Source organism: Eumetopias jubatus, unplaced genomic scaffold (genome assembly GCF_037043125.1).
Source record: "Eumetopias jubatus isolate StellerSeaLion01/CBP00866 unplaced genomic scaffold, mEumJub1_p1.0 scaffold_7, whole genome shotgun sequence".
In the NCBI taxonomy this organism is placed as follows: domain Eukaryota; kingdom Metazoa; phylum Chordata; class Mammalia; order Carnivora; family Otariidae; genus Eumetopias; species Eumetopias jubatus.
In genome coordinates this window covers 43,780,518-43,808,180 of record NW_028274813.1, presented here as the reverse complement: position 1 = coordinate 43,808,180, position 27,663 = coordinate 43,780,518, and the positions used below count along the sequence as shown (strand labels likewise).

General features: G+C 40.9%; 1 protein-coding gene across 1 annotated transcript; it reads right to left on the bottom strand.

Moving 5' to 3' along the window:
- Nucleotides 1-26,632, bottom strand: TBPL2 (TATA-box binding protein like 2). Its single transcript, XM_028101448.2, has 7 exons — nt 26,530-26,632; nt 23,024-23,484; nt 22,297-22,384; nt 20,191-20,282; nt 13,440-13,607; nt 7,953-8,047; nt 1-77 (listed from the first exon to the last, which is right to left on the bottom strand). The coding sequence occupies exons 1-7, from the start codon at nt 26,581-26,583 to the stop codon at nt 1-3; spliced, it is 1,035 nt and encodes a 344-aa protein (XP_027957249.2). The 5' UTR covers nt 26,584-26,632.
- Between the last annotated feature and the right edge of the window lie 1,031 nt (nt 26,633-27,663).

The window sequence follows — 27,663 nt, the reverse complement described above, 5'->3', positions numbered from 1 at the left end:
TCAGGCTTTTTTAAAACCCTTTAGAATAGGATAGATGTTTTCAAATGCTTCATAGATCTCAGAACGTTCTTTGGCACCTATAAAGAAATCCAAGTTCATATAATCTTTAATATAAAGACAATACCCAAATTTTCTTAAGACTAAAATTTCATTGTCATTTCCAAGTACATTTTTTAATAGGAAGACATCTCTTTAGGTTTACTTGAGAAGTGATATTTTGGTAAATACAAAAGAATTTGATGGTGACAGCCATATTCCCACAAACACATACCCTAGAGTTTTCTAGTACTTCACTACATGGGCGTATCAGAAAGTTCATCTTTTGCCTCACAGGGCACAGTATGAACTATGGAATGTTATCTCTCAGCATGCCATGAGTACGACCACAGAACATGACCTTCATCAGCACCTGTGGACACTTAGCTACCAGCAAAAGGGACTTCCTTTGATCTACTCAGGTCTAGTTAACATCTTGATTCCCTAATATTGATTCACAGAGTGAGACAAACGGCAGCAAAAGCTTTACATTTCATTGTACAAGAAGAGATTATTAGAGGAGGGAAACTGTACCACTGTCACTCCTTAGAGACTTAAGTTTCAAGGGCTCTTTCATTAGAACAGCTGTAGGGATTAAAGTGGATACAAACATGCATTAGACATGGTCCTTACTCTTGAGAGGTGATCAGATTTTGTTCATCTCTCCCCACCACCCACCACCACTACTACTACTTCCACCTTCCAAGCTATGCAGGCACATTGTACTGAGTGGGGCTGTACTGAGTTATGGACTGGTAGTACTGATGTTTATATGGAGCTCCCAGCTAACCAGGAAACTATTATTAGATACCACTGGCAGGAGGCAAGGAGATTAAGGAAAAGAATATAAAAACCGTTAGCATGAAGAGAAATGGAAAATAGCTTAAGTTGATAAAGACTCCTCCTTGAGAGCCATAAAGCTAAGGCTAAGAGAGAAATAACTTGTGAGAAGTGGTTATCTGGTTTAATTACAAGACTAATAGGAGGGGGCACCTTAGGTGGCTCAGTCAGTTAAGCCTCTGCCTTCTGCTCAGGTCATGATCTCCAGGTCCTGGGAGAAGTCCTGCTTAGCGGGAAGTCTGCTTCTCCCTCTCCCTCTGCCCACCACCCCCATACTCTCTCTCTCTCTCAAATAATAAATAAAACCTTTTTAAAAAAAAAAAGACTAATGAGAGGAAATCACCAAAAGGAGAATCACCAGATTTGAGAATCAGGTAGAAATCAGGATTCAGAATCAAGCATGAGCTATAAGAATAATTTTAAAAATGGAAAATAGCAAAGTATTGGCAAAGATATGGAGAAATTGGAACTCTCATACATTGATGGTGGGAAGGTTAAAATGATTCAGCCACCGTGGAAAACAGTTTGGCAGTTCCTCAAAAATGTTAAGAATTACCATATGACCCAGCAATTCTACTCCTGGGCATATACCCCCAAATTGAAAACAGGTACTCAACGTGAATGCAGACACGTATTCATCACAGCACTATTCACAGTAGCGAAAAAGTGGAAATAACCCAAGTGTTCATCAACAGATGAATGCATAAACACATTGTGATATTCACATACAGTGGACTATTACTTAAGCAACAAAAGGAATGAGGCTGTGGTACTGCTACAGTGTGGATGAACCTCAAAAACATTATGCTAAGTGAAAGAAGCCAGACACAAAAGGTCACATATTGTATGATTCCATTTATATGAAATACCCAGAATAGGTAATTCCATAGAGACAGAATGCAGACTGGAGGTTGCCACGGGCTAAGGGGAGGAAGGAATGGAGAGAAACTGCTTAATGATAAGGGATTTTATTTTGGAGTAATCGAAATGTTTTGGCACTAGATACAGGTGGTGGTTGCAGAAATTGTGAGTGTACTGTCACTAAATTATGCACTTTAAAATGGTTAGGTTTATATTATATGAATTTCACAAGTTTTTAAAAAATGTTAAAGAATCAGTTAAGTCCTTATAAGCTTAAATTTCTCTAAGAGGCAAGGGCAAAATGTTACTTATTCATTGCCAAGGAGTTTACTATGTGTGTGTCTCCACCCTCAAAGATGTGGGGTGGGGAAAAAGGATGAGGAGGAAGGTGAGTTACTGACATGGGTAACAGAAACTCTGTACCTTTGGGGTAGGAAAAACCCCATAAGCCCCAGATTTTTGTTACAGCATGAACATTTTAGTTTCTCAAGTGGTCATTTTGTAGAAACCAAAAAGTGAGTTGGGGAAGCAGTAAGTAAAACACCATTACAAAAAAATCCTGCCTCTGATCTGATGGACCTTTTCTGCCTTTAGGTACATTTGAATGTGACAGCTTTATTAGGAGACAGTGAAGTAGAGTAGATCTAGCAAACACATACCCAGCCATTCAACCTCCATCCCCACCCACCAAAACCGCGGTTCCTTTTATACTTAATTGAGAAACAGAGGATCTAGGCCCAGCATTCCAGGTAACTATGTGCTTCAGTTTTTCATAAGACTAAAACATCATACCTAAAAGGATTTTGAAGCCCCAAAGAGTTTAGCATTCCGGCATCTGCTGGAGAACAGAAAACACCCATCACCCAGAAGGAAACAGACACTGAGAGTGATCATTATTTTATGTCACAGAAAAACACCTTTAGACACAAAGGGGCTTTGTGGGAATTAACTAATCCAATTCCCTTCATTTCCTTCGTGGGAAAACAAGGCCCAAGAAGTTGAAGTTCCCCTGAACCGTGAATAGCAGCTATGGGTGAAGACCGCACGTATCCAGTATCCCTTCTAAAAGTCATCAAATAAATATGGCTAGAATTTGTTACTGGGTATTACAATGAGGGGACTTGGTCCCTTTAGTCAAATATTTCCTCACCAAAAATAAGTATCACAACTTTATGGGAAACTAAACAGTCCTGTAGTCCTATTAATCTATAATCAAACATCCCAACTTGAAGCACCAGGCTCCAGGTAGAGGACTCTTGCTTTTAAGAAAACCTGAGCAGTCTTTTCCTTTAGGTAATAATGAGCACCACTTTGGGGAATAAACACCATTCCTAGCCATGGTGACTGAGGTGAAAATTCTGTGGCTGATGCAATGAAGAAAGGACTGGCTTTGAAATCACTCTGTATGGGCTTGAAGACAAGCTCTACGATTAACTAGGTTTGAAAAAATCACAGGCGAACTGTTTAACTTCTGAGTTTCCATTTCCTTACCTGTAAAATAAGGACAAGAGCCTTCTCAGAGGGCTGCTAGGAGTTATGTGAGTGAATGTTTGTAAAAAAATCCTTTGTAAACCATCACATTTTTAAGGTCCTAGAAGAATGTGCTTCAAGATAGGGATGTTAAGACGGCTGGTCCAAGCACACCTGGTTTACCATCTGGTTCTGTAAGAGTCAGTCTCACATAATCTGTGTCCTTCCCCAGGGCTGATTCCTGGTGGGGGCGAGGGGCAACTGTATTGGATTTGCTTTTCCATCCTCAGCACCTAAAACAGGGTGGGTACCTGATGACACCCGAAGTTGATGAAATATCTGCTGTCAATAAGGTTTATAAGCTCATCCCTACCCTTAGCCAGCCCAAACATCAATTTCCAATTATACGTGGATTTTCCAATTCTATTTTTACGCCAAGTCATAGCTACACGTCTCATTTTCCCAAGTGATACCATATGTGTATGCACACAAGGGAAAAATCTTACAAATTGCAAAAAACAGCATTAAACCCTTCAAAGTATACATTTTACAGTACATACTCACTTGCCATTATTGAGGGATTCCCAGTCATGACTGACAGGGATATTATCCCTCTGGCCTACTCACTAACAAGTCTTGTCTTTTTTTTTTTTTTTTTAAGATTTTATTCATTTATTTCAGACAGAGAGAGAGAACGAGTGGGGGAGAGCAGCAGAGAAAGAAGCAGGCTCCTCGCTGAGCAGGGAGCCCGACGTGGGACTCGATCCCGGGACTCTGGGATCATGACCTGAGCCAAAGGCAGACACTTAACCGATTGAGCCACCCAGGCACCCCAAGTCTTGCCATTTTTATGCTGCCCTCTGACCTAACACATTTCCAAGAACTGCTGATGTCTAGCTGATGGAGAGTTACCCTAAGTAAAAAAGACCCAGCTTCTTACGAAGTCCATTATGCTGGAGGGAAAGAAAGAAATGTGAAGCATTTTAGACATTAGACTAAAGCCTCTTTAGACATCATATTTCCATCATCAGGGCAAGGCATCACAGCAAGACTCCAGTCTCTCAGCGCTAGGGGGAAAACGAGTGGGCTTCCACCAAGGGAATAACAGCTAACATTTATACATTTACCGTCCACCTGGTACTGTTCTTCTGCCTCCTCACATTTAGCAGGTAGTTTCTACAGCCACCTGCTTTTTACATGTGTGGAAATCAAGGTGGATAACTTAAATCCACCCAAGATCATACAGCCAAGAAATGGTCAAGCCTGGATTCAAACTGGATAGTTGGTTTCCAGAACCCAGCCTCTCAGCCACCACACCTGCTGCCTCTCACCTCTGTCCTTCAGCTGACGAGGATAAGTGAGAAGGTGCCCCCAAAGACCACACAGGCATTTGCACAGACATCTAAAGAGTTGGGGGACAGGATGAGTATGTGGGGGTGGGAGGCTCTGGAGACAGGCTGCTCAAGTTCCCACCTGTGCTGCAGCACGTACAGCTGTCTGACATGGTTAAGGTTACTTAACTTCTCCACTGTCCCCATTTTACCGGTGAGGAAACGGAGATGTTCAGTACAACCTCACAGAGTTAACTGGAACCTACATAAAAGTCTTATGACAGTGCCTGGCACAGACATGCCCAACATATGTTCACTTTATGGTGTCTGATCTTAGAAATGGAAGCCAACATAGTTGCTGTTCATTGTATATTATTCCAGCAGATCCTAGCTATATTATTACTGTGGCTTGAGAAAAAAAATCCTAGGTCCTAAATATCATACCATCATTTCCCAGCACGGGCTTGGGAAAACAGTGTAAGGCTTGGCTCAGGTCCTGTTGCTTTTTGCTGTCAGGGACCACGACACAGTAGGATGGCAGGGCTTCATTGCCATCAGCTCACTTAACTATAATTAGAACATTCAAATGTAGCCTTGGACATGGTGGCCACAGCCTTGGCACCTCGGGGGAGTAAGACAATTTTACACAGATAAATTATTTTCAGAGGCCCTGAAAATGGCATGTGATACAATGGTTTAGAATTGCACTTACAGTAGGTGTGGTGTTCTACAGTTCCTACCTAGGGAAGGGCTGGGATCCATTATTTAATTAGAGTGAAATGCAAATGCATTTGTAATTTCAGTACTCTAACATTTTCTAGACAAAAGTTATTTACCCTTGTGGGACCTTCCAAAACAGCTCTGCAGAGTCTTGCGGTGTGTGCCTCTAGGAGTCCCCTGGACACTCCATGTGACCATCCCCAGCTAAAATTCTAGAAGCAAGGCTAAAAGGAGGCCTCCTTGGTCCCTTTCCTCAGGTTTACACCCAAAATTGGGTCCTTGAGTTTTTAAACCCTTTGCAGATGAAAAGAGTCTAGATAGGTAAGGATAGAGAATAAGGAACATAGGTCTTGACGTTTGGAGCAAAAGTAACCTAAACCGTGTATTCTAGGTGAAGTACTTTAAGACAATACAGCACGAGCAGGGAAAGATTCCAATAGACAATTACTCATATCTCAGTATTAAGACATTGGTTGGCTTTTACTTCATCTTGTAAGCAGAAATTTGGACTTCAGTTAATACAACTCATTCCCCCGTTCACAAAAGTGATGATCTACATCTTGTAAGAATGAAGAAACTTAGCTTTGTTTTACATGCTGAATGCATAACAAATTTTATTTGTTGTGTATAAGTGTATTGCATGGTCTTTGGTAGTGCGTATAGACAGTTCTTTACTTCTGTCACTTGAAACTTGTAAAATGTACACGCAAGTTGTTTTTTTCATTTTAATTGGGGTGAGAAAGCTGGTTTGAATTAAGGATATTTAAAGGGACTTGTTTTTGTGTATCTATAATAGAAACTTAGCCTGTACTTGTCAATTGGCACTTTTAGTAAGACTGATTAATAATTATATATAGCAAGTATATGAATGTGTCCTTCCCAAGGTCTTCAAAAGTTTGTTCCCTTAAGTAGGGCGTATGTTTGCTCCAATATTTATAACTATTCAACTTACTTGGCAGACATTTCCCCCTGTCCTTCAGGACATATAGAAGTAAACTTTAAGTCAGTCACTAGGAGGTCTTAATTATTCTAGACTCTACATTGGCAGCATCTGAGAAAGTCTAGCTTTGTTGTATTCAAAAGGTTCCTGAATTCCAAACGGGCTTTCCCCACTTTGAAGACACATTAGTTATTTGTTACAGTAAAACAAACTATGAAACTTTACTGGGAGTTCTAAAAGAAGACTTAAGAACAGAAATTCCTTGTTTTTGGATGCTGAGTGATAACTTTATATGTAAATGTAAAGGACAAATGGAGTCATGACAAATATTATTAATAATAAGGAGAGTAATAGGTCGTGGTAGGCTGGCTAGCTGGCTATCTGAGAGTGGGGCATAATCAGTTTGGCTCCTAAGATATAAATTTGGCATTCATCTTGCTACACAATAGTAAAATGTGTAAAAAGTCAGACAAAATCAGACAAAAATAGCAAACTTCAATAAGATGGTATGGAAATGAGTCTCAACCATTTACCTCAAGAATTTTAAAAACCCTTCTTTATGTAAAAATAAACCAACTGGAAAAAGTCATAAGTATAACAAAGAGTAATTACTTTTAATATTATGGTGAACTCATACAAATCCTTAGGGGGAAAAATAATAAAAAGTAAGTAGACAGAAAGGATTAAGTTATGTACACACTATCGACAAAAGATGAAATGCTATTTCTTGAATAGGTTTTAAAAAGTCATCAATTTTCTGATTACCAGTGAGGTAAAGCAGTGAGATCATTTTCACTTATAAAGTTCAAGTTTTCTTTCATGCCACCTTTGTTTTGGATGCTACTGAGGGTTTGTAAAAGATACTCAAGTACATTGCTGGGAGGAACATATAATTGGAGAGAACTATATTGTGTATCCCTTTAAAAAACAACTTGGTAATTTGTACTCAGAACTTTAAGAATAGTCATATCCTTAAAACAAAGTTCCATTTCTAAGCATCCACACTAATAATTCTCCACACATAAAAATAGCCAAATGTGCCATTATAAGCAGCAAACAAAGAAGGAACATTTCAATGCTTGACAATGGAAAAGTAAGTTTGATATGATAACGTGTTAGAACAGAAGTCAGGAGACAGAGGGCTAGTCCTGTTTTTGTATAGCCTGTGAGCTAAAAAATGGTTTTAAATTCAATCATTTACATGGCTGGGGGCAAAAAAAAAAAATCAAAGAATATTACATGACACATGCAAATTATATGGATTATATTAAATTTGCATTTCAGCGTGCTTTCCTTTCTGTAATGTCTATAGCTACTCTTGCACGACTGTGGCAGAGTTCCACTGTTGCAACAGAGACCCTATGACCACAAAGCCTAAAATATTTCGTATTTGGCCCTTTACAGAAAACAGGTTTGATGACCCCTCTGTTAGAACACTGTGCAGCTGTTAAAGGTGTTCTTGAGGAGTGTATGACAATGAGTGAAGCTAAATGCTATAATGGTTAATAAACATGCAGGATGTAAAGATAAATATACATATCAAAATAACATAAAAACATGAAAAAAATTATATTGTTTTGGGTATTGAGACCAATGAGTGATATTATAATCCTTTCTACTTTTCATGTTTTTCCAGGTGTTCTACAATATTGAGACTTACTTTATAATGGTGAACAAAGCCATTTGAAAGGAGAAGCAAAGCAACACATAGCTATTGAAGCCTATGAAAGTCAGAAAATAATCTTAGAACTTACCTGTCAACACAACTTTCCCAGATACGAAGATAAGCAACACAATCCGTGGTTTTACCATTCTGTAAATAAGGCCAGGAAACAGTTCAGGTTCATAACTGTTCAGATATAAAAGGAAAAAAAGTTAAAAATAGTACTATTCAACTACTTTCCCATAACATTCAAGACCCAGCGTATTAAAGCTATTCTACCAAAACCTTTTGACCATCTTAATAAAAATAGTCTGGAGTGCCCTAAGCAATTTCTTGTGACTGTCAGGAACAGAATTCATCTTTGGTCATGACATTTTTTCAAATGCAGGTCATGCTAAGCTATTAAAAATTAAGGTAGGGCGCCTGGGTGGCTCAGTTGGTTAAGCGACTGCCTTCGGCTCAGGTCATGATCCTGGAGTCTCGGGATCGAGTCCCGCATCGGGCTCCCTGCTCAGTGGGGAGTCTGCTTCTCCCTCTGACCCTCTTCCCTCTCGTGCTATCTCTCATTCTCTCTTTCAAATAAATAAATAAAATCTTAAAAAAAAATTACTGTATCCTCCCTCCTTTAAAAAAAAATTAAGGTAACTTAGGGCGTCAAATTTAATGTATTAAGATCTTGCTGGTTAAAAAAAGTCTACGAATAAAAATACATAAACGTGTTTTCTAAATTTCCAAGTTTCCCAATAATGAGCACATTTTGTACACATTTATAAACTGCTAAGGAGAACAATTTTAGAACCTAAGAAGTCTTCCAGACCACCATCATTTGTCTCTGGACATGTGCAGTAAAGAAAACTAAACTATCCCAACTCTTAAAAATTTAGGGTTTGTGGGGCACTTGGCTGGCTCAATTGGAAGGGCACAGGACTCTTGATCTCAGGGTCATGAGTTCAAGCCCCATGTTGTATATAGCGATTACTAAAAACAACAACAACAAAACAAATTTAGGACTTGGTCCTAAAATAGTAACTCACTCATATTTACTACTAAATGTAGGAGGAGGAGGAGAGGGCTAAAAACGGTTTCAGGCTCCAGCATAGAGAAGTAGAGAGACTCCTAGAAAGGCTTAAGGAGACTTCAAAAAAGAAGTCAAGAGTTAAAAGGAAGCTGACAAAATTAAAGCAATGGCTAAGAACAGATATAAGAAAAAGAAGAAATCTGAGAAATGGAACACAATATATGTAAATCTTTGCATTTAATGGGTGAATCAGGCCCACACAGAAAAACGCCTTCCATTCCATTCCGCAATGAGTTAAGACCCATACAACAGCAGCTGTGAAATCTCTTACTGGTACCAGGATGATGTGTTACAGCAGAGAGTCTACCCTTCTGAAGTATATGGAGGTTGCTTTGGGTAGACTGGTCTTCCTGGAAGGTCACTCTTACTGCAGAAATCCTGTCAAGACTTAACCTACTTGGAGCGCCTGGGTGGCTCAGTTGGTTAAGCAACTGCCTTCGGCTCAGGTCATGATCCTGGAGTCCGGGATTGAGTTCCGCGTCAGGCTCCCTGAGTCTGCTTCTCCCTCTGACCCTCCCCCCTCTCACATTCTCTATCTCATTCTCTCTCTCAAATAAATAAAATCTTAAAAAAAAAAAAAAAAAAAGACTTAACCTACTTACCACTTTCAACACTGGGAGTCAATGATACTAGCTGGAGCCCTGCAAAATCTGTATGGGAGCTGAGGTTTGAACCAAGAAAGTGAAAGCTAGAGACACAGAAGGAATGTTTCCATTTGATCTTCCAACAGAATCTTAGCATTTTAAAGGGAAAAGAGGGGGTGCCTGGGTGGCTCAGTTGGTTGAGCGTCCGACTCTTGGTTTCAGCGCAGGTCATGATCTTGCAGTTGTGAGATCAAGCCCCACATTAGGCTCTGCACTCAGCAGAGAGTCTGCTTGGGATTTTCTCTCTCTCCCTCTCCCTCTGTCTCTACCCCTGCTCATGTTCGATCTCCTCTCTCTCACTCTCTCCCTCTCTAAAATAAGTAAATAAATCTTTAAAAAAAAAAGCGGGGGGGGGGAAAGAGAAAACAAAGTCTTCGGTATGTAAGTGGTGGCAAACTGCAATTGGCTTTCAGAACCATAGTTTTAAGATACCAGCATAATAAACTTCCAAGGAGATATTTACTTTATTTTACTTATTCTCTGCCTCATTTCAAAGAAGGTTGAGGCAGAGGGGGTAAAAAAGTTATTTTGGTTAGAGATGGAGAATTGCATGAGTTCAAGAATAACAAACATTTGCCAATCTCTTGGCCAACCCAACTTCAACTCACCGTTCAACTCCTGGCTTAAATGTCACTTCCCATAAGAACTTTGACCTCCACACTCCCCCCCCCGTTACATTAAATATCCTGCTCAATGGTACCATAGCACTCAAAGAGGTGTCCACCTTCATAGTTACCATATTATCTTTAGCTTTTTTGTCTTCCCTTTTAGACAGTGAGCTCCATGAGGGCAAGGGACCACAGCTGTATTTTTTTTTCTTTTTTCCTTTCCCCTTTTTGAGAAAGAGAGTACACCAGCAGGGGTTGGAGGGTGGGGATGGGAGTTGGGAGGGGGAGAGAGGGAATCCCAAACAGACTCCATGCTCAGCATGGAGCCCATTGTAGGGCTCAACCTCACAACCCTGAGATCATGACCTGAGCCAAAATTAAGGGTCGGATGCTCAACTGACTGAGCCAGCCAGGTGTCCTGGATGCTGGCTGTATTGGACTATCATGATCACTGTAGCATCTGCTACATGGTAGCCACCTAGATGTGACTCACTTAAATATTTATTATCAGAGATCTTTGATTTAGAAACTGAAAGAAGGGAGAACAATGCTCAGGGAAAACTGGAAATAATTACAGCATAGAAATATTGACATCCCCCCAATGACAAGGGGGATACTTGTGGTATGAGATGCTAATACACAAACTTGTAGAACCAGGGGAATTGAAGGAACTTGGAGGTTTTAACATAGGCAAACTTTTTTTTAAAGATTTTATTTATTTGAGAGAGAGAGAGAGAGCATGAGCAGGGTAGAGGGGCAGAGGAAGAGGGAGAAGCAGACACACTGCTGAGCAGGGAGCCCAATATGGAGCTCAATCCCAGGACCCTGAGATTATGACATGAGCCGAAGACAGACACTTAACTGGCTGGGCCACCCAGGCGTCCCTTAACATAGGCAAAATTGACCTAATAATTACAACTGATGTGTGCCATGGTTCCCCATAGGGCTGCAGACTCTTAAGGAAAGGTCTCGTTTTTTTTTAAAGATTTCATTTATTTAGTCAGAGGGAAAGAGAGAGCACAAGCAGGGAGGAAGGGCAGAGGCAGAGGGAGAAGCAGGCTCCCCACTGAGCAAGGAGCTGGATGTGGGACTCAATCCCAGGACCCTGGGATCATGACCTGAGCCAAGACAGACGCTTAACTGACTGAGCCACCCAGGTGTCCCAGGAGAGGCCTCATTTTAAAGACACAAACCTGTTAAGAAAGAAGTGTTTTAATGCCCCAATGTCATCAATACACACACTGGAGCTGTAATCCATAACCTAACGGTGGAGCCTGAATGGCAAACTTTTGGAGGAGGCAAGAATAAGACCAGAAAGAGATGGTGGTAGGAATACAATGCAGGCTTTCTGGCTAAATTTTTTTTAAGATTTTATTTATTTATTTGACAGAGACACACAGCGAAAGAGGGAACACAAACAGGGGAGGAGTGGGAGAGGGAGAAGCAGGCTTCCCGCTGAGCAGGGAGCCCGATGTGGGGCTCGATCCCAGGACCCTGGGATCATGACCTGAGCCGAAGGCAGACGCTTAACCACTGAGCTACCCAGGCGCCCCTCTGGCTAAAAATTTTTTTTAAAAGATGGAGGAGATAATAAAACTGGTTCAGAATGAAAATAGAACAGTGATGGACCCACTCCAAGAGGCTAAAGTCAATGCATATGATGAACTCTCATCTTGCCCAGCCATTCTCTTTCAGAAAGTGGGAGTAGTGACAAGAGGCACTCCTGCTCTAGACTTAAATCTGAACTACAAAGATGACAATCTTGGTGAAAAAGAGATGACAAGAAACTTGGGAGGAATAGCATACATCATTTTAGAGCCCTTAACGGCCAGAAAGTGGGGTGCTAAATCTGATACAGACAGGCAGAATTCAGGCGGACATCTTTCATACATTCAGGAAAAGTTGGTTCAGAGAGAGACAAACCAGAGGCCCATGGTTGAGAATCTGGAAGAAAAAAACGGCTCCTGTGTTGAGAGACTCTTAACAAGAAAGGTTTTACTATGAATTTACAACCCATCCCAAGACTGAAGAAAGAAAAAGATCTCTAAAAAGGCAGTATTTCTTGCATGGGGAGCTTCACAGTGAGCTCACTGGGCACATCACAGGCACCCAATAAGCATATGTTGGAAAAAAAAAAAAACAAAACTAATGTAGAGGAAAAAATACAATCAAGGGGAAAATAAACATTGCCTGAAGAATATCATCAAAGCCGAATCTCAGCATGAACTTGGATTTTTGAAAAGCTAGGAAAAAACAAGCAATTTTTAACAGCTGTTCAGACCGTGTCTCAAAAAGAAGGCCAACGAGTGTTAGATAAAACACAGCTACAGGATCTCTATTCACTTTTAAGAGGAATGAGCACTCCAAGTCAAAGAGGGGGAAAGGCGAGCGAAAGGACAGAAGTTCAATTTAGAGGAAGAGAATTTAAGAGCATCTGTGATTCTAAGCAGCTCAGTGACCTTGGACAGCTATATATGCCTCAGGGTGGCGGGCTCCAGGGCTGACCGCCCGCCTCCAACGCTGCTGAGGGACTGACAGGCTAGAAGAAGCACCAAAGCAGCTGAGTGAAGAGGATGCTGAGGCTTTGCTGATGAGCTGGGAGTTACACGTGAAGAAGCAACCTACAGATGCTCCCTGAGGAACAGGACTCCATTAAAGAAGAAACTGTGGTGGGAGCTAGCGTGACACAAACACACAAAACCCCCTCGAAATCAACAGGAAAAACACTAGATAGGATTGCCTTCACAGAATGTGCCAGGGCACTCTCTCTTCATCTTCTCCCCCACCCTCTCTCCCCTGCCAGCCGCCAGCCCCTTCCGACCTGCCTAACCCATCTCATACCCCTTCTCTTCTGGGGTCTCCACTCCCCCAAGGCAGGTGTGCCTGTTTCAGAAATCTGCACAGTAGTGAGTCTCAAGCCTCTGGCAAGCAGGATTGACATCACCTGTGAGCTTGTTAGAACTACAAATTCAAGCACCATCTGTGACCATGCAGCCCTGGTAGCAAAGTGTTTAAAAAAAAAACAAAAACGGTCCAGGTGAGTACTGTACAGTGTAATTTTGAGAACCACTGCTTAAGATTGGACACATAGAGTAACCAAGGAAGGACTTAAGCACAGCATCTTAATCCTTTCACCTACAGTCTTTAAAAAGAACAACACCACTTTCTCCAAAAGGTACACTATATAAGGAGCCCATAACACAACTTCAATATCTTGGTAAACTCAGAAAGTTATAGAATGGTCATACCTACTGAACTGCTGATGGGTTAGCACCAAACCTTCCAGCCTGATGGCAAATCTCACATCACAGCTTCCAACCATGTTCTGAATTTTAAAATCGAGGAATCTGGCTGGGAACCCCAGCTTCTGCACCACACGAGCATACTTCCTCGCTGCAAGTCGAGACTGCTCTTCACTAGGGAGGGATAAATGTGTTTAGAGAGATCTTAATCACTGTGTCCTCTATACTGCTTAGGCTGTATTCACGTACTTCCCTGATTGTACTTTTAGCATTTGTACCGGTTTATCTCTCAATGTATATTACAAACCTGTAGATGTTGAGGACAAGGACCACCCTCCCCTACTTGTGTCCCTAGCACCTAGTAAAAGGTATGGTACAATGGTCAAAACCAAACCATAAACACATTCTCATCTTAATTTGTCATCTTTCACATATAGGGTATTTTTCTCTCTTGTTTTAAAGGTTATTAGATAAAATTAACTATTCCACTGGTTCTCAAAGTGTGTCCTCAGATCTGCAGGAGCATCACCACCTGAGAACTTGTTAGAAATGCAAAGGTCCCAGCCTCAGACACTCCGTGGATAGGGCTCAGCAGTCTATCTTTTTAACAAGCCCTCCAGATCGTGATGCTCAGTAAAGTCTGAAAACTATCCATCTGGTCTAAAAGTGTGTACCACTTAGATGGGAACAGCAGCAGCAAAAATAAAGACACAGGCATCTAAAAAAAAAAAAAAAAAAATCAGGTGCCTGGGTGGCTGAGTCGTTAAGCGTCTGCCTTCGGCTCAGGTCATGATCCCGGGGTCCGGGGATCGAGCCCCGCATCAGGGTCCCTGCTCAGCGGGGAGCCTGCTTCTCCCTCTCTCACTCCCCCTGCTGTGTTCCCTCTCTCGCTGTGTCGCTCTGTCAAACAAAATTTTTTAAAAAATAAATAAAAATTAAAAAATTTAAAAAAAAATCAACACGAGGAAGTAAGAGGTAGGCCAATCAGGTGGCAAAGACAGGATACCAGGACTTCGATCTTCATGTGACAAATTACACTTAAAAAAAAAAAGGCATGAAAACACCTCAAAACCTAACCAGTTTTGCTCAGGCTTTCTCACAGAATGGTCACTCAACTCACACCCAACATGAGAAAGAAAGACATTCATTCAACTTTGTGGCCATACTCTTCTAAGTGTTTGTCTTGCTCCAACCCTAAATCCAGGTCACAGAATGTGAAGTCCTGCAATGTGAGGCTATACTTGTCAAAACAAAACAATGAGTAGCAGGGGTTGCCAAACAGGAGCAAAACCTGGTGGGTGAACCATGTGAACTCTGCCCTCTCTTTTGGGTTGCCCCATCTTTACACTGAAAATCAGAAACACCAGAAAGAAAAGCCAGATTTAACTTTTTGTTTGCCTGGACCAATGGAAGCATTCCATTCTCTTTCCTATCTAGATCCTTCACCACACAGCCCCTCTTATGTGTATTAATTCCTTCACATATTTCACTCCACTCCACGTTGCTTCTCCTCACCCTGAGATGTCCCTAAGTTAGCAGCGAAATAAACAGTTTCTAGTTTGAAAAACATTTTGCTAATTGGCCCATTACATTGCCCATTGTGCTCATGTTTATAAGGTCAAATTTTAAGTTTGGGTAGCCCTGTAGTTTCGTGGGATAGTAGCTGTGAATAGGACCATAGAAATTCCCATTCAAACAACTTGTGGTTAAAGTCTACATGCATGTTCTTATACAAACATTAGGAAATAGAATAAGAACCTTGAAATGTCACCACCAGTGGTCATAACGATGGAATACATTTGACCCTTTTGTATTTTTCCTGTGCAAACACAGGTATCCTTCGCTAGCAAACTCTGGTTATTAACAACTAAAAGGAATAGGTTTGGATCCATTTTTGGAAATAATTCTGATAGCTCTTAGACTAACCAAAATTTCACAAATCTCTATTCAAGATTCAAGAACCAAATAGATTTGGGTAACAAGTATCTCTTATTATCTGAACTCAGTATCCAAACTTTCACCATCAGATTTTGGGACCCAGGTAAATTCAGATAGGGAAAGATACTCATGAATATGTCTGTAATATAGCATATTTTAAAGTGAAAGTTGGCTAATAAACTTATAATTTAGTTGCCTGTTCCCCTACAACTTAACACAATGTGACTATCCTTGATATATGTTTTAATAGCTAAATATAATTTTATGACCTAACGAAAACTTTATTACTAGCTATGTGTCTCCCATTATTTTTTTTAATTTTCCCCATTTTACACAATGCTGAAATGAACATCCTTGCAGATACCTTGCAGAGTTGTCCAATAAGGACTTAAAAATGGTAGATCTCTAGGTCCAAGGACACACAGATCTACAGAAGAGAAAGCCCAGAAAATTACCCAGACACATGTAAAGAATTTAATATGTAAAAACAGGTGGGGGGAAATGGATTAAGAATGGATTCGTCACATAGATGCAAAAATCCTCAACAAAATATTAGCAAACCACATACGACAATACATTAAGCAGATCATTCACCATGATCAGGTGGGATTCATTCTGGGGATGCAAGAAGGATTCAATATTCACAAATCAATCAAAATGATACACCTCATCAACAGAACAAAGGATAAAAATCATTTGATCATCTTAACAGATGCTGAAAAAACATTTGACAAAATTCAACATCCATTTATGATAAAAACTCTCAAAAACGTGGGTTTAGAGGGAACTCAACCTAATAAAGGCTATATATGAAAAACCCACAGCTAATGTCATACTCAATGGTGAAAAACAGAGCTTTTCCTCTAAAATCAGGAACAAGACAAGGATGTCCACTGTCACCACTTTTATTCAGCATAATACTGGAAGTCCTAAACACAGCAATCAGACAAAAAATAAGAGGTATTCATACTGGTAAAGAAGTTAAACTGTCATTATGTGCAGATGACATGATACTATACATAGAAAATCCTAAAGACTCCACCAAACAACTACTAGAAATAATCAATGAATTCAGTGAAGTTGCAGGATGCAAAATTAATACCCAGAAATTGGTAGCATATCTATACACTAATAAGAAAAAGTAGAAGGAGAAATTAAGGAAACAATTCCACTTATAATTGCACCAAAAAGAATAAAATACCTAGGAATAAACTTAATCAAAAAAGAGGCAAAAGACCTGTACTCTGAAAACTGTAGAACAGTGAAGATAACACAAATGAAAAAAAAAATTCCATGCTCATGAATTGAAAGAATATTGTTAAACTGTTCATATTACCCAAAGCAATCTATAGATTCAGTGCAATCCCTATCAGAATACCAACAATGTTTTTCACAAAACTAGACTACTACTAAAATTTGTATGGAACCCCACAAAAGACCCCAAATAGCCAACATAATCTTGAGAAAGAAAAACAAAGCTGGAGATATCACAAGACCAGATTTCAAAATATACTACAAAACTGTAGTAATCAAAACACACAAACAGGCACGAAAACAAATATATGGATTAATGGATGGAGAGTCCAGAAATAAACCCATAATTATATGGCCAATTAATCTACAACAAAGGAGACAAGAATATACAACAGGGAAAAGACAGTTTCTTCAATAAATGATGCTGGGAAAATTGGGTAGCTAGGTACATGTAAAAAAATGAAACCAGACCACTTTAAAACACCATACACAAAAATAAATTAAAAATGGATTAAAGACCTAAATTCAAGACCTGAAACCATAAAAATCCTAGAAGAGAATACAGGCAGTAATTTCTCTGATATCGACCACAGCACCATTTTTCTAGATATGTATCCAAAGGCAAGGGAAACAAAAGCAAAAATAAACCATTGGGACTACATCAAAATAAAAAGCTTTTGCACAATAAGGAAACCATCAACACACCAAAAAGCAACCTAGTGAATAAGAGAAGATATTTGCAAATGACATATCAGTTAAGGGGTTAATATCCAAAATATATAAAGAACTTATACAACTCAACACCAAAAAAAACAATCCGTTTAAAAAATGGGCAGAAGACCTGAACATTTTTCCAAAGACATACAAATGACCAACAGACACATGAAAAGATGCTCAACATCACTCATCATCAGGGAAATATAAATCAAAACCACAATGAAATATCACCTTACACCTGTGAGAATGGCTAAAATTAAAAAGACAAGAAATAACAACTGTTGGTAAGGATGTGGAGAAAAAGGAACCCTCGTACACTATTGGTGGGAATGTAAACTGTTACAGCCACTGTGGAAAACAGTATAGAGGGTCCTTTAAAAATTAAAAATAGGGTGCCTGGGTGGCTCAGTTGGTTAAGCGACTGCCTTCGGCTCAGGTCATGATCCCAGAGTCCTAGGATCGAGTCCCGCATCGGGCTCCCTGCTCAGCAGGGAGTCTGCTTCTCCCTCTGACCCTCCCCTCTCCCGTGCTCACTCTCTCTCTCTCTCTCAAATAAATATTCCTATAAAAAAATTAAAAATAGAAATACCATATGATCCAATAATTCCACTATTGGGTATTTACTCAAAACAAAAACACTAGTTTGAAAAGATAAATGCACCCCATGTCTACTGCAACATTATTTACAATAGCCAAGATATGGAAGCAACCTCAGTGTCCATTGATAGAGGATAAGGAAAATGTGGTATATATACACAATACATTATGCAGCTATAAGAAAGGATGAGATTGTCCAATTTGAGCATGGATGGACCTAGACGGTATTATGCTAAGTGAAGTAAGTCAGACTGAGAAAGACAAATACCATATGATTTCACTCACGTATGGAATCTTAAAAAACATGCAGAAGCAGACCCATAAAAACGGAGAACAAACTCATGGTTGCCAGAGGGGAGGGGGGCTGGGGCTTGGGCAAAATGAGTGGAGTGGGAGATACAGGCTTTCAGTTAGGGAATGAAGCCAGAGGAATAAAAGGCCGGGAACATGGGCAATGCCACTGTAACAGCTTTGTATGAGGACAGATGGTAGCTACCCTCCTGGGGAATACAGCATAGTGTCTAAACCTGCTGAGTCACGTGAAACTAATGTAACATTGTGTGTCAACTATACTAAAAAACCACATACGGATTCTTCAATAAATGTATCCGGTCACTTACTGGCCATTTGAAAAGAAAAATTTATCTTCTAGTGAAATAAAATTCTGGGCCAGCTCTGCTCAATATGGTAGCCACTAGCCACATATAGCTATTTTTTTAAATTCTATTTATTTGAGAGAAGGTAGATTGAGAGAGAGAGAGAGAGAATAAGAGCAGTTTGGGGAGGAGCAGAGGGAGAGGGAGAAGCAGACTCCATGCTGAGCAGGGAGCCCAACACAGGGCTCCACCCAGGCGCCCCCACATATAGCTATTTATATTTAAATTAAAATTAAATAAAACATTAAGTTCCAGGGCGCCTGGGTGGCTCAGTCAGTTAAGTGCCTGCGTTCAGCTCAGGTCATGATCCTGGGGTCCTGGGATTGAGCCCTGCGTTGGGCTCCCCCGCTCAGTGGGGAGCCTGCTTCTCCCTTGCTCTCTGCTGCTCCCCCTGCTTGTGTGCTTTCCCTCGCTCTCAAATAAAATCTTTAAAAAATAATTAAGTTCCTCTGTGTATTACCTATACTTCAACTGTTCAACAGCTTCATGTAACTAGTGGCTACCACGCTGGAGAGCACACATGGAAAACATCTCCATCACCTAGAGAAAGCTCACACTGAATCAAAACATCAACTTCTTTCCCTCAATACAAAGCAGGACCTGAAAAAGGCCAGAAAAATATACAGAGGTCAATATTTATATAATGTTGTACATGGGGAATGCCTTCCTAAGCATGAAGCCAAACATCAAAACCCTAAAGAAAAATGGGACTATACACACACAAAAATGTTAATTGTGTAAAAAAAAAATCATAAAACACCATAAACAGTAATTTGGGAAATAACATATATAGGGCAAAATGGTGGAAATACGTACAAACAAAAAGCTGTTTACAAAAGACCAATAATTCCATAGAATATTGGGCAAAAGACACAGTAGGCAGTTTACATGCTTATGAAAAGTTCATCTCACTAGCAAATCAAAGAAATGTAATTAACACTTTTTTTTTTTTTTTGCCAAACCATTTGGCAAATATAAAAAAGAGTATTAACACCCAGTGTTCCTTGGAGGAAAGGAATCTTGGTATATCTGTAGAGTGAAGACAAATTCATACAGTCTTCCAGGAGGACAACTTACTACTCATTTTCTAACCCATAGAGGAATGAGCAGCTCTCCCCCTACAGTTGGATGGTGAAAGGGTCTGTAGCAGCACAGGGCTTCCTCTGCATGAGATCCAGGGGACGTAAGCCTTTTAAGAGTTGCCTCCTGAGCTAATGCTCAAGGTAATCGTCAAAAGTACCTAATTTACCTCCTTTAAAAAGTTCTCTCCATTTATCTGCAATAAGAAAAATATACAATAACTACTTCCCCAGGCTTATAACAGGCTTTATCACTATGGTAGCTTTTAAGTGTACCTTAAGATCAAGCTCTAACAGCCCACCTAAGTCCCCTCAGTTTAATGGGGGACTGCAAAGCGGACAGGAGTCAGTATTGCACAACTGAATGTTTTTAACCCCAAATTTGGCATTTCATGAACTTAACTCTTGGGCAAAGTATTTTGCTCCTCCGAGGTGTTTTGGAACATAAATACTATCCTTCCTTGTTTTATATACTGAATTATTTATCTGGTAAGGGTGGAGAGTGGTTCCGCATACCTTTTGGCTCCCGTGCAGACCATTTTCCCAGAGCTAAATATAAGGGCTGTTGTTCTGGGCTCTCGGATCCTCATTATGACAGCAGCAAACCTCTATACACAGAAGTCAAAGGGACAATTAGTCTCTGCTAGGCTTTAACACTATTCCAGTTGAAAAGCTGAGCTGGACATAAAAAGAGTCTTGAATAAATGGAGATTGGATGAGAAAGCGAAAAAAATGTCTCCCTGCACTAAGGTAAACAATAACAATCATGATTCTAAAATGTACTTAGAAAAAAACAGGTAAGGATAAGAACAATAAAGCTAAAATTTGAGTGCCTGTTCTATTTCAAGCCTAATACTAAGAGCTTTACAAGTTTTGTCTCCTTTATCCTCAGGATAGAGCTCAAGTGAGTCCATGAGCATCACCATTTAGTGCACAGGGAAACGAAGTGGTTATTTAACTTCCCACTTTACACAGGCAATGGTAAAGTTGAGATTTAAAGCCACGACTAGTTAGATGCTGTGCTTTTTACTTTGAAATACTTCCTTTTTCTTTCAAAGACTATTGGGGTTGGGGGGAGTAGGAAGTATGTTATAGGCTTGCCAAGACTCCAGAATGTGCTAAAAAAAATTGCCAAACTATAGAACAGAATTTACATATTGATAGGCATGCTGAAGATGAAAGACAAATTGATTTTCAGTTCTCAGTCTGGTTCCCCACCCAGCAGCATGGGCAGGCCCTCCAGGAGGTGCTGATACAAGGGGTACCAGGGAGGACGGGCCTGCCACACTGACATGTCACCAAAGACCTGCTGCTCCTCCTGGTCCTACACAGGGACCCCCTTCTGCGCTCATCTTCCCCTGGCAAGCCGCGAAGGAAACCGGGGTGAATATTCTGCAAGACTGCAGCTTCCATGGGTTGGAGGAGTTCCATGGAACCAGTGGGACTGGCAGTTTCAGATTTGAAACGTTGACAGACAGTGAAAGAACCCTGAGTCAACACTGCACAGAGCTGATTGAATCTTGTGAATGTTTTCCAAGCGTTTAAGATAATACTCTAACCCAGTATTCATTTTATTGAATTCTGAAGGGAGCTTAAGTGCCAAGCCAGAATTTCTCTGGCTCTCAAGTCCAAGTTTGGATAGATCCTATACACAAAAATAAAATGAAGGAGAGCAGAGGATGATGGACAATAAAATACGCTTAAATGTGCCTATTTAATAGTGTGGGCAGTCATGGCTGTGACCCTAAGAATCCTAGCTTATCATTGTGTTTCTGTGCCCATCATAGTCAGCTACATGAAACAGAAAAAGGAAATATTTGGCTAATATTCAAGTACATTTAAATTCAGAGGTCAGCAAGAACACTCCCACAACAGCCAAAACAACTTAATCCATAAATAGCTGATGCTCACAAGGTCCTCTGCATTTCTACAAATACAGCCTTTTTCATCTAAGGCCATAAATCCTCCACCCCCCAAGATAGTGAACTTCTCCCTAGTGGGACAAGGTCTTACTCATCTTCGCATTCATAGGTACAGAGACCAGCCAACTACTAAATGCTGACTGAACAAACAAATCTACTTCCTCGGTTAATAGGCCATTAAAATTGGATGCTTAGTCCTTGGCAGGACACAAGAAAGAATAGATTTTATTAGACTTTGAGAGAAAATAAATCCCTGAATCTTACATTCGTAAGTAAAAGCTTGACCTTCACACTTTAAACAATTTACCTTTCTCAAGCAAGAGAAATTGTAAATGGAAAAATTTAGGTGGGACAAGATTTAGAAAACACTATTTCCAGAACTATGATGGCATTTTAAGAAGGTTAGCATCCCCATAGGCTGAAAGTGGTCATACTGAAAAATCTTTTTGAATGACAAGGGAAAAATCCTAACTTTTAGGAACTGCTCAATCACTGCTTTATTCATCACAGAGAATGAGGTTATTTTTTAGAACTTCAAAGCAGACTATGAGGCAAATAACCTCTTGAGTTGCCAAAAGCTTTGTACTAACAATTTTTTTTCTGTTTTAAAAACAAAAACAAAGGAGCAAGTCAATAACATGATCATATGAAGTAAATCTAAGTAGAAGCTAATGTTGCAAGGAATACTAAGAAATCTCACCTTTGGGTTATATTCTGCATTTTTTGCATGCAAAGCTATTTTCTTCAGATCCAATTTACAGGCCAGGTTTACAGTGGAAACTATATTCCTGAAGAAATAAGTCAACTTAGAAATTACATCAGACATAAAAAGTAAAAAAGAATTAAAATGTATTAACTTCCTCATTTTATAGATTGTATATTAGCAACTTCCTAGGAGGAGAACTATTCTCAGTGTGAAATACACAGTAACGTGACAAACCCTAGTAAAATGTAAAAGATTCCTAAGTGAAATACAAAAATATCTTCCTCTAAAATGTCATGACTAGCTGACTAAAAGCAAGTTTGAAATCTTTTTCAAAACCATGCCTCAAAATAGAAAGCATAATTCCAACTCAGTTGCAAACTGAATTTCATTTTACGTCTTTATATTCTTTGTGTTTATCCAACCCCAACCACAATTCTCAGCAATTAGAGTACTTTAGTACAAACAATACAATCCTTCAAGAATGTATGTACTAACTCTTAAGCTTCTCTTAGGAGATCAAGAACTAGTACCTTATTTTACAGATAACCAAACTGTCTAAAGCCACAATACATTAAGAATGGATAAACAAATAATTAAACCTGAAGTGCTCTTCCTTACACTATTATTCTGAAATTAGTTGTCATTACATTCGTGAACATAAAATGTGTACCCAGGAGCATCACCTGTTAAAAACACACACATACACACACAAACAACTTACTGTAGTTGAGGCACAATTCCAGAACATTCTGAAACAGGGGTCATTGGTGTCATGGGAGTTATGGACACCAGAGGCATGGAGTTTGGTTTCTCAAGAGAGGGCTGGACTGAGTCAGCATCACCAGGGTACAGATGTGAATGGGAATTCGACAAACTGCTGTTGCTTATTAAGCCCAGACCAATGTCCTGCTCTCTGGATAATGACAACCTACTTTGCTGACTTTGAGTTTTATAATTTTCTTCAATTTCGTGCTTGCTTCTAATGATACTCTGGTCTTTATTTTCTTGGGTAAGTTCATCTGGCAGGAAGCTAAGATCCACAGATGAGAAATGGCCAGATGTTTCTTTGACTTCTTCAAGATGTGAATTAAACACAGTCTCTGGATGGGATGGATTAGGCATGTATGCATCATCAGGTACAACTGGACTGAGCAGCAGTGACCTGGACGGAGCGAGGTCATCCTAGGCCATTCCCAAAACAAAATGCAAGAAACAGAACAGCAAGTCACACCAAAGGGATACCACTAGAGCTAGCAGGCAGTGTGTTCACAATGCCCAGTAGTCCAAGATAGCTTATATTCACTCCTTGCCTCTTTCCACATAGTACCACTAATGTTATATTTCAGAGTTGCACCACACTTAATAGAAACAGGAAAGTAGATCTTAAAATGCAGACAGAGCGTTTTTTCCAAAAAAATGTTTTTCCTACATTAGATCCATTGTAAGTTGCCACTCTAATTTTGTAATAAAGGCAACTGAGCAACCATACTCTAAATTGTGTGTACTTCGGGTCCTCTTTCTGCTACCTTTCTGTGCTGCCATAATGGTGCACACGAATGCCCTGGCAGGTGCTCTCAAGAGCATTAACAATGCTGAAAAGAGAAACAAATGCCAGGTTCTTATTAGACCATACTCCAAAGTCATTGTCTGGTTTCCGTGATGATGAAGCATGGTTACATTGGCAAATTTGAAATCGTTGATGATCACAGACTGTGAACCTCACAGGCAGGTTAGGCAAGTGTGGAGTGATCAGCTCCAGATTTGACATACAACTCAAAGATGTAGAAAAATGGCAGAATATCCTGCTAGTTTCATCGTATGGACAACCTCAACTGGCATCATGGACCATGAAAAAGCAAGACAAAAACACACAGGAGGGAAAATCCTGGGATTCTTTTTCTAGGGATGTAATACATATATGCAAATAAAATGCCTCAATGGACAGAATAAATTTTTTTTAAATAGTGTGTACTTTGAATAGATTTACTGTATTCCTTGATTATGAACTTCAGTTAAATTTTTTTTAGAGTCTTTTTTTTTAAGATTTTATTTATATGAGAGAGAGAGAGAGAGCACACACAAGCAGGGGGAACAGCAGGCAGAGGGAGAGGCAGACTCCTGCTGAGCAGGGAGCCCGATGTGGGACTCGATCCCGGGGGAATCATGACCTGAGCTGAAGGCAGACACTTAACTGACTGAGCCACCCAGGCATCCCAAATTAATTTTGAGTGGGTTATTTTTTTCCACCTTTTTTTTTTTAAAGATTTTATTTGAGAGAGAGAGAGAGAACAAGGGGGGGGTGTAGAGGGAGAGGGAGAAGCAGGGTCTACCGCTGAGCAGGGAGCTGGACCCGGGGCTTGATCCCAGGAACCCAAGATCATGACCTCAGCTGAAGGCAGATACTTAACCAACTGAGCCACCCAGGCACCCCTATTTCTTAGAGTCTTAAATTCATAGTTTATAAAGAGACAAGTGAAGGAAGCTTAAGATAGAGTCTTGAGTGCTAATCAATACTCCACTGAAGACCCAAGGTTATTCCTTCTAGTCAAAGGAGATATGAACAAATATTCTAGTTTGGTGAATTTACAAGAGGAAAACAGTTATTGAAATTTAAATGGCAAGAATAGTTTAAATCAATGTATTGTACTTTCAGTCTGGGGAAGGCGGCTCAACCTGCATTACCATCAACTGAGGGAATGAGGTGTGCAACTGAGGAAAGCAGCTCATATAAAATTCACGAGTTTTATGGAAAAAAATTGATTACTTTGATACATATGTTACCACCTGTTTCACCCAAGTTGTAGACCTAGATTCCAGATTTTGAGCACTGCTTGCAGGATAACCTCGTCCCTAAGAAGATCTGACTTCTGACAACTGAACATTCGTGAACGCCTCAGGCTGGATCTTCATGACAAAACTACCTCAAGCTAACATAAAATGTCTGGCTAGATCCTACTGAATTGTTCTGTTACTCCAAGTCCAGCAGATGGCAGGGGTGACTAATTGTTCAAAGAAAACACTTTAGAAGAATGCGGTTATTCTCCTGAAATAAGATTTTGGAGTGTTTCATTTTGAATTATGTAATTCTCCCCCACTTACCCCCACCCCACAGATCAGCTTTAAGAAAAGTGAGGCGGGGGGGGGGGGGGACGGCCAGGATTCTCTCATTGGCCTCTCCTGTACTGGCTGGAAAGGATCTCATCAGCCAATTTACACTAAAGCACTCCTATCTGCAACAATCCCTGTCTCCCCTTCTTTTTCCCACCCTGGCATTTTAGCAGGGAGGAAGCACTCACCCAAGGAAACCCAACTTACACTAGCAATCTAAGGCAATGGCATCAAGATATGGAAGGGGAATGTTTCATGGCAACGGAAGTTTGACAGCCTTTCTGGTGGACCGTAGGAACACACTGCACAGGATGTACTTACAGCATATTCACCGCATCTTTGGCCTTATATCTGCAGAAAATTTTTGCTAAGCTGTTTTTGCAGAACCATCAACTCATCTTTCCTGCGTGGGCTTTCATTTGCTATGTTAAACACAATGAAGGCTTCACTATTTCTACTTCGGCGCTAATCATCGTCTTTTTTAAAAATCCCCCATACAGAAAGTTGCACTTTTCTTTTTGAGGACTCCTTGCTCTCTTCTACAATACTTGACTCTAAAGATTTTTTAAATTGAAAAATAAAATAAACAAAACACCAAGAACCACGAACTGAAAGCCACAGGTGTCTCCAATTCAAGTTTTGCGACACCCCCCCCCCCCCCGCCCCGTTCCTAGAGACTATTTTTTTGAGGCCTGTTCTTGGCATCGAAGGCTGCCACCCCTTGAAAGTGCAATACCAACGCTGCGCGGGGTAGTCCGCCTACGTTTCCCTTAGCAAAGCGGGGACACTTGGGAACCAGAGGTCCCTACAGGAAACACAGAAGCGAACTCTCCGTGTCCGCGTCTTTCCAACCGGGACGGGACCATCTAACCATGGCTCTGGAGTCACACTACACCAGGTTCCGCTTCTGGTTGGCAACCGTGGAGTGTCATTTCCCCTCTCGAAGCTTCTGTTTTTCAACTTAAAGACGAGGACCATCAAGCCTACCTCTGACGGTCGCTAGGAGTTCTGTACCAGCTACTGAAGGCAAAGCCCTCAGCGCTCAGGACTGGGCGCTCTCAGCAATCGGGCGGGGACGCGCTTTGGCCCCGGGACAGCGGCGGCGGCTTCCGGGCTCACCTGCGCGACGCACTGATCCAGGTAGAGCTCCAGGTACGTCTGCTCTTCCTCCATGGGTGGAGGCCTCACCGTTAGAAAGTCTGAGAAGGGGGAAGCGCCCAGGCAAGTCGAACTACCGCGGAGCCCGACTGAGCGCACGTGGCGCACAAGCCATTTATCCGCCCGGCGGGCGCACGCGGCTAGGCGGGGCGGGGGGGGGTCGGGGCCCCGAGCCTGGGGTGGGGGCGAGGTGGGGCAGGGCAGGGGCCGCGCGGGTCCCTGGCCTCAGCCTCCGCCCAGCCCACGCTGCTGCAGACCGCGCACACCGAGTGAAGAGCAGGGGAGGGGAAGCAGAACTCAGCCCCGGGCCCACAGGCCATTGGGAAGAGGGGGAGAGTGGGGAGCGTGCAAGGAGACGCGAGGGAAGGGGCCCCTCTCCAGCGTGCAATCACCGCACTCCGCCCACAGCTGAGGAGCACCTTGGCCCTCAGGTCTGGAGATTTCCTTCAGTACCTGCACGTGCTCACTCACGCCTTTGCCTCCAGGGCAGGGGTCTCGGTGTTCGCAGCGTAAAAGGTGAACGCGCGTTGGACGATGAGGAAATGAAGGGTATCCTCATACCCCTTTTTTAAGGGATTTTTTTCTCTCTCTCTCTCTCTCGCTCTCCTGAGCAGAGCGAGTGGAATTTGAAACACCCTTACCCAGTCAGGTGTAGTACTTTTACGTTATGATTGCTTCTTGCCTTCAAATCCCAGGTGTTCTTCCTCCAATCACAGAGCATTCAGTCTAAAACTACGTATAATCTGAAACTAGTATAACACTGTACGTTAACCAAAGTGGAATTTAAAATATATAAAAATATAAAGCTTCATACAATCAAGTGTGCTGCCGCCGTTTGAGGCAGCTCAAGCAGATAATACAAAAACCAAATATTCAGAGTTGCCTCTTTCTTGAAATCATTATTTTAATTTTCAGTGCCTCAGCTCTCCTAAGAACTTAAATGTGCAGATGGTTCTATAAATAAAATTGACACTTTCAATGTAAGATATTTCAACATGTACATGAAGACACACATAAAAATGTCTTTCCTGTTAGACTCGACTCTCTGAGAGCAGGAATTTTGATTACTCATCTTTGTATCTCTGTACCAAGCTC